At 48.2% G+C, this 12,500-nt stretch overlaps 1 protein-coding gene across 1 annotated transcript in view; it reads left to right on the top strand.

Annotated features, from left to right (window-relative positions):
* The window catches only part of satb2 (SATB homeobox 2), a 37,111-nt gene that overhangs the window by 15,651 nt on the left and 8,960 nt on the right, over positions 1-12,500 (top strand). The window contains exons 4-12 of the mRNA XM_080019752.1: positions 3,042-3,168; positions 4,103-4,226; positions 5,164-5,266; positions 7,463-7,513; positions 7,622-8,214; positions 9,088-9,336; positions 9,625-9,711; positions 10,511-10,663; positions 12,056-12,250. Coding sequence (XP_079875878.1) covers positions 3,042-3,168; positions 4,103-4,226; positions 5,164-5,266; positions 7,463-7,513; positions 7,622-8,214; positions 9,088-9,336; positions 9,625-9,711; positions 10,511-10,663; positions 12,056-12,250 — 1,682 coding nt within the window. The remainder of the gene's footprint in view (positions 1-3,041; positions 3,169-4,102; positions 4,227-5,163; positions 5,267-7,462; positions 7,514-7,621; positions 8,215-9,087; positions 9,337-9,624; positions 9,712-10,510; positions 10,664-12,055; positions 12,251-12,500) is intronic.

Here is a 12,500-nt window from a genome sequence, read left to right as displayed (position 1 = left end):
AGGGGCAGAACCATTGAACCTGGAGCCAGCTTTGGAAGAAGCCCCCGCATGCATGCGCAGCCTGCTGCATCCATCAAGGCAATTACTGGCATGGGATGACGGGAAGGCTGTTTGTACACTTGTGTTTGTCTGCCTGCGTGTGCATGAGCGCGCACGCGTGTGTGTGTAACCATGCGAGCATGCCTTTGTGCGTCAGGAAGAACAAGTAGGAGAAATGTGTGTATGCGTGTGTTTGTGTATGGCTTTGGGTTTGTGTGGATGGACCGAGACATGAGCCAAGCCACCAGTCTGCCACATGAAAGCATGTCTTTGGGAGGCGGAATTTTAATGTGGAAATGAGAACAATGATTTCTACTTTTAAATGTGGACAAGAAACAGAGACGATCATACAGCGGACCAAAAATAATGGCTAAATTATTAATGCATTTACCATCACGCTGTGAGCGTGCCTGCCTGCGTGCCTGCGACTCTGCGAGTGCGCGGCTGTGCGGCTGTGCGGCTGTGCGGCTGTGCTTTTCTTTTTTTGTGCGCCGGCGTATAGTGCATGTCCACTTCTCTGTGTGTGCTGTCATGATGTGCCATCTATGAGTTTGTATCTGTCTGCTTATTCATGCATCTGTTTCCACCCAACTTGGCATTACCGCCATTGTTTATAGCTCATTATCTGATGTGTAGACCCTGCATGCTGGAGAGAGTGAGTGTGTGTGTGTGTGTGTGTGTGTGTGTGTGTGTGTGTGTGTGTGTGTGTGTGCGTGCGTGCGTGCGTGCGTGCGTGCGTATGCGTGTGCATGTGTGTGTGTGTGTGTGTGCGACCGTGCGTGCATGCGTGCGAGCATGTGTGTGTGCATCTGTTTGTGTCTGTCTGTGTGTGTGTGTGTGTGTGTGTGTGTGTATGTCAGTGGTCTGTGTATCTCTTCTGAGGAGGTGTATACATTTCCCTAATCTTTCCATCATCTCGTCTTTTTCACGTCTACATTTTCAGATGCATACGGTGCCCAGTCCGTAATGCTCTGGATAGACATGTTCAATCTTTATAATACCGTGTTGTTGTTGTTTACAGCCCGTGTTGATAAAACTAATCAATTCCTTATGACCCCCCCCCCCTCCCCCCTACCTCCACAACCCAATTGTTGGGATGTTTTTGGGCGATTCCATGGTGTTGTTTGTACGGCTCACAAAAGTTCCAGTTACCGAAACGAGAGGCGCTTGGCGTTCCCTCGTTGGCTTGACGGGGGGAGGCTGGGGGAGGGTTATGCGAAGTTTGCCTTTCGTAGTTTTTAGTTGTTGTAGAAAAGATGGTAATACGATGGGCTTCCCCGTTATTTCAAAATATAACAGTGTGATTTCCCGGCCAAGCATGTGGTCACAGGGATTAAAATATGGGGGGGACTTCCCCACCCCACCCACCCCATCACCCCATCACCCCTCAGGTCTGCCTGAAAACCAGAAACATCGAACTGAGCTCTGAACACAACAGGAGACATGAGGAAGAGAGTGGGAGCCCAGGGCTAGGAGGAAATGGAGCAAAATGAAGGGAAGAGAAAGTAAGGGAGGCAGGAGGAGGAACGAAGAGACAAAGGAGAGAGTGAGAGAGAGAGGGCGAGAGAGAGAGAGAGAGAGAGAGAGAGAGAGAAAGAGAGCGACAGATAGAAAGAGACACACAGGTCCCGTCTGGGTCTCATTTTGAGGATAGTAATGCGATTAGTATTGTTTAGTTTTCACAGCTCCAGCCAAGCCCAGTGAAAAACCTGTGTGTGTGTGTGTGTGTGTGTGTGTGTGTGTGTGTGTGTGTGTGTGTGTGTGTGTGTGTGTGTGTGTGTGTGTGTGTGTGTGTGTGTGTGTGTGTGTGTGAGAGAGAGAGAGAAAGCGAGCGAGAGAGAGAGGGTGTGTGTGTGTATGTATGCATTTGTTTAGGTGTGTATATGTGTGCATTTATCATTGACTGTATGTGTGTGCGTGCGTGCGTGTGTGTGTGTGTGTGTCGGGATCAGTGTGCGTGGGTGAGCCAGTAGGCCGCTATTTCATTTGTTTAGCCAAGATACTCCCGGTTTATGTTTTAGTTTCCAATTTCAAATCCCCGAGCTTGCGTAAAAAAAAAGTCTCGCAGGGCACCAACATATCAATAATGGGCAGACTGACACGAGCACCAACACCCACCAGCGGGCGTACACTGTTTAAACCGCAGGTGAGGTCGTTTTACCGGTTGGATGCAATGCGTCCGTTCGGATCTAAAACAAGAACCTCTGTCTGTCGTCTCTGTTCGTCGCTTCTGTAATGAAACACTCCGGTGCAAAATCCGGCTGCTGATGACAAACTGGAAAACCACCTACTAATGGTACACGACTTTGGGCAAGGACATTGGGAAATGGCGGCTAAATCTTGGACCAACGATGTTTCTCATTAATGTCGTTATAGTTAATATTGCTCAGAAAGTTGCCCAATGCCTCAGCAAAAGGAACCAGTCCGTGCAGCCTGTCAGGTATTCTGCTAATAGATAACCTGCAGCCTGCTGGCTGTTATCGACGCCACATGCTTCTACGCTGGTTCTTCCGCTAACTAGTCAAGTCATTCAACAAGCCAGCGGGTCCCCGAAGCCCCTTGTGGTTGCACCCGCCACAGCATAGAGCAAAATAACCTCCTGCCACTTTACTTACTTACCTTCTTCGAATGCGCTTTCTTTTTCCCGGTTCTTGGGCGCTCCCAGAACCCGGCGTTCCGGGCAGCGGCAGCCTGGCAGGCGGCGCCGCGGACCGGAGGCTTCGGCTCCGGCATGATGTCATGGAACACTATCAAGAGATCAAATGGGGTTAATGAAGTTTGCCTTTCTCTATTACCTCAGCGGGGCAAACGCTCGCTCGCCCTCCATCATCTCCCGCTGTCTCCATCTCCCTTTTCTCGCTCCCTCGCTCCCTCTCTGTCCTTCTCGCTCTCTTTTTTTGCACAAACGTTGGACCTATATAAAAAAAACAAACACACAGGAAAGCAAGGATGGAAAATTGAATTATTTTCTCTCTCTCCCTCTCTTTCTCTCCCTCTCCCAGGAATCATCAAGGTGGGCAGGTGGAACCCTCTGCCCATCCACTTCCTGACCGACGCGCCGGAGGCCACGGTGGCCGACATGCTGATGGAAGTTTACCACATGGTCACGCTGCGCATTCAGCTGCAAAGGTCTGTCCTAGCTAAAGGTCAGGGGTCGGTGGCAGAGCCCTACGGGGGGGGGGGGGGGGGGGGTCACCGCCATCCATAGTGAGAGTTTAACCTTAACCCGCGAGCGAGATCCAACCCCTAAGGGCGGGCCAAGCCGGCTCGTCTTCGGCTGAGAACGTCGAACTTAAACTCGGCCTTCATCCCGGAAAACTTTCCCCGGATTTGAGATTTTTTTTTTTTTTTGGTGGGGGTTTCACTGAGTGACTGATGTCCCCGCGGCAGTTTGTGATTCAAAGCTGCACCTTATCCATCAAATGAAAATGGAATGCGGTGCATCTCAAAGCGGGGGCCAAAGTCAGATCGTATTCTCTGTATTCTAAGCAAAGTACCCGGGCTTTTTCCAAGTTTGACAACTTGATAGTGGAGAGTTATCTATTATCAGCCTCGTGCGCGCCAGCAACTGCCAGTTTCGCCATAAGATCGAGTGCGGCGAGGTCCTGATTGACAGATAACGGCAGATAAACACCAGATGACAGGATTATAATTGTTATTGTCTTGGGGCATACCAGCCAGGTCTGTTTACGTGTTTACATCGGTATCCATGGTGGCGGTTAAGCATTTTGGCAGATAATGCACCCTGTGTCTGAATGATTTATTTGTTTGCGAAAATATGGACACAAAAAAGTGGGGGGAGGGGAACAGGACAAAATGGCTCTGGGAGGAGAGGTGGTTACAGGAAATGGTGGTTTGGAGAAGCGCTCGAAAAGAGGAAGTTTAGAAAAGTTAGATCACTTCATCAATTTGAAGAGGGTATTTCGCCAAACCTCAGTATTAATGCGTAATATTTTTTCGAGGTCATCACTGGGATGTGTGATGTGTGAACTCTTTTTTTTTTTTTCTTACACTGAATGGGGTCTGTTGAAAAGAAATTGACCCCGCGCTTCCTCTCTGTTAGTTACGCCAAGCTGGAGGATCTGCCGTGCGAGCAGTGGAACCACGCCACGGTGAGGAATGCCCTCAAAGAGCTGCTGAAGGAGATGAACCAGAGCACGTTGGCCAAGGAGTGCCCCCTGTCACAGGTAACCTGACTTCATACGCTGGGAAGTAACTGAGTCGTCCTGTCTATGGAGCAGTTCTGAGGCGGTGGTACCTCTTTGCCTGCTTTAGGGAAAAAATGTGTCATGAGGCTGAATGAGTACTTGAGTGCATTTCTAGATATTCAACCTTCTACTTACAGTAGTTGTAGCATATAAACACTTATTTAGCGCTGTCACATTGCAAAGGGTGGCGCCATCCACAGGGACACCAGTCATCTAGAAATAAGCTTGAAGCTTTTACACCGTCTTCCTCAAAGAGAATTAACTTCCAACAAGAGATGGACCGGCTTAATGCCATTATTACCTGAAAACAGAGGGAAATGGAAACTATTGGCAGTGAAAAACACTGATCTACACCGATCTACGATGCTCCACACTAATGATGAATGCATTCGTTTGAAGAAAATAATAATAGTATTAATAAACAACTCTGTCTCAGAAAATAGCGCATATCGCTCACATAGTTCTACAGTACACATATATATATATATACATATATATGTGTGTGTGTGTGTGTGTGTGTGTGTGTATGTGGGTGTAGATGGATTGGATCTCCCGATGCGGGTGTTGATCCCAAAATCAATTGCAAGCATATGTGTGTGTGGCTGGAGATTCCCCCTCTGCGCTGCACTGGCTTCAGTTTCCATGGGTGGCTTCCCACCATGATTAATGTTTGTCTATTTCCATTGTGTGTCTTCATACGGGTGTGTGTGTGTGTGTGCGTGGATGTGTTTATGTGTGTGTTTGTTTTTTATGCATGCGAGCCATGTGGTTGTTGCATGTGTATAAGCATTTCATATTGTGTTGGTTATTAATTATCTCTTCCTCTCTCTCGCTCTCTCTCTCTCTCTCTCTCTCTCTCTCTCTCTCTCTCTCTCTCTCGCTCTTTCTCTCTCTCGCTCGATCCCCCACTCCCCAGAGTATGATATCCTCCATAGTGAATAGCTCCTACTATGCCAATGTTTCCACTGCCAAATGCCAGGAGTTTGGCCGCTGGTATAAGAAGTACAAGAAAATCAAAGGTGAGAAAGCTGCCACACACTAGTCCTGAGCCGACAACCGGCCAATGAGCGTCCGGTACCCGGCTTCACCAGCATTACAATTGGTCGAGTATTTTCACAAATTCACAGCACAAGGCCTGGGCATGTTAACAAAAACAATCTGTGACATTATTCCTTTTCTTCCTCCAATGGTTCCTCATCCGGTCCACCACATCTGTCTCCGCCAGCTCCCTCCTCCACCGCCTTCAAGGAAACTATCGTCCTCAGATTATTACTGCAAAACAACGGGGAAATGCAATCAAATTCAGAGGTCAAACTGTTACCAGAAAACATTTACGACTCGTCACTACGCAAAAGCTTTTCTGTCCACTTGGTTTTTTTTTTTGGTCTAAAGATCTATAAGGAAGCTTCGATTTCAGTATATCACTGTCAGGATGCTGTTTCCCTTCCCTCAGCCTATTTTCTTTCATCCAGTACCTAATAAGACTTGAATATGAACAATGCTGTTTCCTGTGTTTTCCGTCGTGCACACAATCTCATTAAGGGAACTGTGTTTGATTATTTTTACTTTCTTTCCCATGTGTTTTCCTTAAAATCATTGTCTTTGTACCCTTTATGCACTTTCTCAAAGAGCAGCACTGCTGGGAAATGTAAACAATGACTCGATCTGGCGTTTCATATGACGTGATTATGAATGGTTCAAGCCATTATTTTGCGGGGCAAAGGTCGGAGGAAAATCGAAGCTGCGAATGAAATCATTTTTCGGAGAGCGGAATTTCGTGTTGCCAGTGTATAGTTTCATTCAGTAACAGTTTTTTATTTATTTTTATTTTTTTCATGGTTTGATTGACGTGGGAATAAATCGCACAACAAAGTCACACTTCATGTAAAATGGCCCTCAGCCTAACCCAAAACACCACGAGGGAGAGGGACTCCGACACGGGGAGAGAAGTCATAAGGTTACAGTCGTTGTCTCCACAATTAGTTCTGCATTCTGGCTGGCAGGACGGCTCTCGCCGCGCTCGGCTCCAGATGTGCGCACAAGCTGCACATGTGGAGAGCACAGCCTCGCTCTGTTTGGCCTCTTCACTCGCCAGTTCGGGAGGCGCAGGAACGTTTTTTAAGGGTGAATAAAATGTATTTTGTGTGAGTTGTCTTGAATTTAGAGTAAGTGCTCCTGTAAGCGCTTCTGTATCCAAAGCGTTTTTGCAGTGGTTCCCTAGCTTTCTTATTCGACACTCACCTGCTTGTAAATGATTTTGGGAGATCGTCTTTCCATCCACATGAATAACTCACCTCATCTTTTGAAAATTCACAGGTTGTGAATTAACTACACTGTTGCTTACTTTACTGCTGCTTCAGGATAAAGTCCAAATGGTTACCATCGTTAGTTTGTAATCTAAGTATTAATTGTAACCAATTGCCAAGGGACTGCTGATCAGCGTTGCCAGATCCGCAGTTTTCCCTCAGAATTGGACTGCTTACAGTGTTGCTACTTCTCGTGTTGCTGCCATTTGAATTTGTTGTCCGTGGGTCATGTGGACTTATTTTGCATGCAAATTACATGAATAATATGAATAAGTAAAAATAAAAATAATAAATATGGGCTGGGGGTGATGTATGGAATGGTATGGAATTAGACCATACGTAATGGCCACATGTGCTCCTTGAGTGTCTCCCATTTAGTTACATATAGTTCGTTATTTTTGCACCATTTCATAGTTAAACAGTGTTTGCTGTTTACAACAGTGAACAGTAAGTCACCAGCATCAAGGGGGGTTTTACCTTCCTGTTGCAGCTTTAAGAATGGGAGCTTCTTTTGGCCAATTTAATTGGATTTTCAGCCGATCTTGTCCCTTGATACAGTGGTTCTCAAACTTTTTTAGAAGTGTAACCCATCTTTTTTTCAGCTGAGTATTCACTGGCATTTGGAGAAAAACCTTTAAATTAACATAATGATGTACTGTATGTGTGTTGTATGCTATTTTTTTTTAATATTATATATAACGTGATGTAATATAATATAATATATATAATATTTTGTAGCACTTTTTTACCCCTTGCAGTACCCAAAAGTCCCCCTAGGGGTACAGGGACTCGCATTGAGAAACACTGCTTTAATACAAGTACTAACTTACCTTACGTGATGTCTTTCTACTTATTTTAATGGGCACAACACAAGATGTGACAGACCCTCTTTATTTGTCTTGTTTACAGGAGACTACCTGGAGAAGATGTGGTCTGGAAGAGAAGCCGCTGATATCAAAAGTAAGGAGTCAATCTGCTAAACTTGCGTTGTGAAAAGATGCTTTACACAACGACCGATTCCGCCGTCTCCCACACTGGCTCATCTCCTTTCCTTCCCTCTCTCCGCAGTAGAGAGAGACAGTCTGGCAGACTTCTGTGTGCTCGGCCAGCGCCCCCCTCCCCACCTGGCAGGCCTTGCCCAGCTCAGTCACCTGGGAGCGGTGAGCCCCCTCCTCAAAGCCGGGTCCATAGACCCCCAGGTCCCGTCCCAGCCGCCACAGCAGCCCCAGCCTCCCCAACAGCAGCCCTCGCCCCACACTCCAGTCCACCACAGTCCCCCGCTCCGCGCCGGACAGGTGCCCCCTCCGCCGCCTCCCCTGCCGCCTGGCGCCCTGCAGCCCCTGCTGGGCCCGGGCGGGCTCCTCTCCCCCCAGCTCTCCCCCCAGCTGGTGCGCCAGCAGCTGGCCATGGCCCACCTTATCAACCAGCAGCTAGCGGTTAGCCGCCTGCTGGCCCACCAGCACCCGCAGGCCCTCAACCAGCAGTTCCTCAACCACCCGCCTATCCCCCAGCGCTCGTCCAAGGTGGTCGGAGACCATCCCGGCGGCAATCCCTCGGCCTCGGAGGTCTCCACCGACATCTACCAGCAGGTCAGGGACGAGCTGAAGAGGGCCAGCGTTTCCCAGGCCGTCTTTGCCCGTGTGGCTTTCAACCGCACACAGGTAGGAAACATTGCCAGCCTTGTAAAGGGCGAGGGGATTCATTTAGGTTGGTAAAATTAGTGAGATAATGAATCATAACAAGGAGAGAGGATGGAGGTGAAGAGTGCTAAAAGGGAAATAACTGACTTTAGCAAATAAATATTGAGAATGGTAGTGACATTTGTGAGATCTGGAGCAAATCAGCCTCTTACATTGCACCGAAGCCTGGGCGATGTTGGAAGATCTAAAAAAAAAAACCCCATGTTCAGTTTCTCATATCAGGTGTAAAGAGATAATTGTCTCATTCAACGGAGATGAATATGGCATCAATAACGTGTCATTGATAGGCCCATAATCTAACCCAGTGGGGGGTTGGTGTTTTGCTGTCCACCACCAAGTGCTATTATAAGTGGGATTAGCTGAAGCATGGCTGGACAGCTTGCTGGGTAGTTGAGTTTCCTCCCCCGCCCTCCCAGTGGCAAACACACCTGCTGCATTCAGGTTGGCTGGGCTGGCTACCGTATGCCCCATTAGAGCAGTTATAGTGGGAAGTGACTTACACACCTAATGGTATAGGGTAGGGGGCAGGTGTGTTTATGTACGTGGTTTGTGTGTGTGTGCGTATGTATGTGTGCGCATGTGTACATTGGGCAGCGATGATGCTGAGGAAGTTGTACGCGTGTGTGTGTGTGTGTGTGTGTGTGTGTGTGTGTGTGTGTGTGTGCAGAGAACGATGGGTAGATTGGTGGAGTACATCTTGAAAAACGATATGTGTGCCATATGTGAGTGGTTCAATATACATTGAGGTAAGCGGCAGGGAAAGGGGTAGTGGTCAGGGCGGAGGTAACCTCTTATGTTAATGCTAATACAAATGCGCGTGTTGGCGTCGACCAGGGCCTGCTGTCAGAGATCCTGCGTAAGGAGGAAGATCCGCGCACAGCCTCCCAGTCCCTGCTGGTCAATCTGAAGGCCATGCAGAACTTCCTCAACCTGCCCGAGGGAGAGCGCGATCGCATCTACCAGGAGGAGCGGGAGCGCAGCATGAACCCACCAGTGGGCCTGCCCGCCTCCAACTCCTCCAGCCCTGGGGGTCCGCGTCTCGCACAGGTAGTGACCGACAACCTTGCCTGTACCCACACCCAGATGCCTCCACCTCCATTCGTAGCTAATCACTCCTAAGTCTCCGCACTCTCGGTGATGGAGTAGCAGTATGTGCTAGTGCAGCAAGCGAGGACTTGTACAATTGCTGCATCTGTGCTCTGTGCAAAGCGGTGTGCACATCTAATTCTTATCCACTAATGTGTGTGTCTGGTCTGTGTGTGTGTGTGTGTGTGTGGGTGTGTGTGTGTGTCTGTGTGTGTGTGCGTGCGTGCGTGCGTGCGTGCGTGTATGTGTGTGTGTGTGTGTGTGTGTGTGTGTGTGTGTGTGTAGAAAGTGTGGGAGAGGAGTTTAGATGAGCAGCTAACCCCTGATGCCTGGGCCTCCATCTGGAAGAACAAGACCAAGATCACCAACTCGGTGAGCGGCGCTATCTCCCATCTCCGGCTTGTCCGCACAGAGCTCAGTGTGTTGTGAACCGATTCCCGGTTTGTTGCACTTAAATAGATCCCCGGGTCTTGATGTTTTGAACAGATTCAAGAGTTTATAATAAGGAAAACGACCTCAAAGACTATTGCCGGGGCAAATCATAAACAGAAAGGACATTATATTTGGATGTTTCTTTCCAACTGCACTCAACCATTTAGGAACGCCGGTGATAAGGAACTCCCTCTGATGTCAGAGAGAAAATGCCTATTCGTGGCCCGCGTTGTATCTTGCGTGCTTTTCCTATTTTGTCTATGTACATTTATCTCAGCATCGTTTATGCCGGGAGAATGTAAGCTGGCTTGTCTGTGCGCGTCTCGCAGTCAACTTCAAACGCTGTGTATACAAACCGCTCCGAGAGCCAATATATGTTTGCTCAAACAGACAGTACAAAGGGAAGACAAAAGAGAGGGTCTTAATGACTTAGATCTGGAGACCTTATTCATGGGGAGATGTGAGCGGCAGATGTGCGCGCGATTGGCGCACAACTGGAGGGAGCGCTCCGATCCGATCGCCGCCGCGATAACCTTCCCCTCCTCGTGCGCGAGCGAAGTTCCTGTTGCTGGGTAGAGATCGGCTGATAATTATCCCCGAGTCGGAGGGCCGTATCATCTCGATCGCATCCTCCACATCGGACTCCTCTGGTCGAACACCTGAAGCTCCGCTCTTCTTCGCGATGCAGAAACGCGAAAGCAGTGATACCCGACACATGACATTGTCTTGACCCCCGCAGCCCAAACCCTCCTGTCCGGTCCAAGATCTGCCGCTGAAGCTGGAGTCGCTGGTGAACATCACGTCCGGCATCTACGACGAGATCCAGCAGGAGATGAAGAGAGCCAAGGTTTCCCAGGCCCTCTTCGCCAAGGTGGCCGCCAACAAGAGCCAGGTGGGAACGGGGTCGTACCCCCCAAAAAAATACGCGGTGCCGTTTGTGAGACGCGTCAGAGAGTTGGGGTTTTTAAGTCCATCCAAGTAAATAGTGATGTCAAGACACTATGATTGGAAAATCATTCGAAAAATCCAGTTCAATACTTCAAACAGAAATAAAACTGCAAGTTCCAAATGAAAGATGCTTTTTGAAAAGGGATCATGATTAATTCATGGATACACCACATTAGTGGGTTATGTTTCAGGAGAATCGCATGTCGCTACGGGTTCGCAGGTGTGAGCGTGAGAAAGGCAAAATGGGTGGTGGTGCGCATTTGTGTGTGTGTGTGTGTGTGTGTGTGTGTGTGTGTGTGTGTGTGTGTGTGTGTGTGTGTGTGTGTGTGTGTGTGTGTGTGTGTGTGTGTGTGTGTGTCCGTGTGTGTGTGTTGTGGTTTGCGAGGTCTCCCAGGTTGGTGGGTCTGGGGGTGGCGGAGGGGCACGGCTCAGTGCACCCATCTGCTACAGCTGGGCACAAGGAGAGAGAGAGAGAGAAAGAGGGAGAGAGAGAGAGAGCGAGAGAGGAGGGTTCAGTTATCAGGCTATTAGCAGTAGATGCTTCTGGAGGAGGATGGTTGAACACAACAGCTGGTGTCACAAACTGTCTAGACCAGTCTAGCATTGATAATTGAATCTCTCTCTCGCTCTCTATTTCCATCACCCCATCCTCTCAATTATCCTCCCTTCCACTTGTCTATCTTGATCGTTCCACTTTTTCTGTGCTTTGTGTGTTTTCACGTTCATCCTCTCTCTGCCTTCATCTAATCCCCCCGGTTCCTGCAACTCTTGCGATCGTATTTTATTATTTGCTCATTTCCACCTTTTTAAAAGTCTTCATCTCTCTTTATATTCCATTGCTCTGCCTTCACCCATCTTTACCCTTGCACCCTTTGCCATTTCTTTCTCTCGTTTTTCTTTCAACCACTTTCTCTCTCCATTCGTTTTTTCTCTCCATCTCAATTTGTGTCATGGAGTGCTGTGTTGCCATCAAAATGGGTAGATTGGTATTGCCAAGGTGTAAAAACGACCCATCATAAATGATAATTAAGCTACAAATAAGAATGATAACAAATAATTCTGTTCCTGTCCCAAATTGTCCATTTGGGACCAGAACATTGAGGGTAACAAAACCATCTCGCCTTTTTATTTCTCTCTTTTAAGTCAATGATATTTTCTCAAAAGCAACACAAAAAAATCTGGACATGAAAAATGCTCCAAATGCACCTTTATTAAGTACACATGTTTGTCAGCTTGATGAAGACCTGTGATGACCTTGATGAAAACCTCTCTGATGCTTAAAATTCCTTGGCTTAGATACTAAAGTCTGTATTTCTAATGCGCCCCCACACCCCAGGGCTGGCTGTGTGAGTTACTGCGGTGGAAGGAGAACCCCAGCCCGGAGAACCGCACGCTGTGGGAGAACCTGTGCACCATCCGCCGCTTCCTGGCGCTGCCGCAGGTCGACCGGGACCTTGTGTACGAGGAGGAGTCACGGCACCACCACACTGAGCGACTGCACACCGTCCTGCACCTGCCCCAGGACACACAGGTAGAAACCCGCGGACAGGTGCATGGACCTGCACCGCAATAGCACCAAACAAATAGACCAAACATTGGTATTGCAATAACGGCACATATTGTGCACATTTGCACATCTTCTATGCATAAACAAAGGATTGGGCATAACTAGATTACAGTACACTATGCAGGCATACACACACACACACACATGCACACACACACACACACACACACACACACACAACCACACGCAAATACACATACACACACACTCTCTC

Source organism: Zeus faber (genome assembly GCF_960531495.2).
Source record: "Zeus faber genome assembly, chromosome: 18".
Lineage (NCBI taxonomy): Eukaryota > Metazoa > Chordata > Actinopteri > Zeiformes > Zeidae > Zeus > Zeus faber.
Note: the sequence above shows the minus strand (reverse complement) of the source record. Positions and strands in the feature narration are given on the sequence as shown.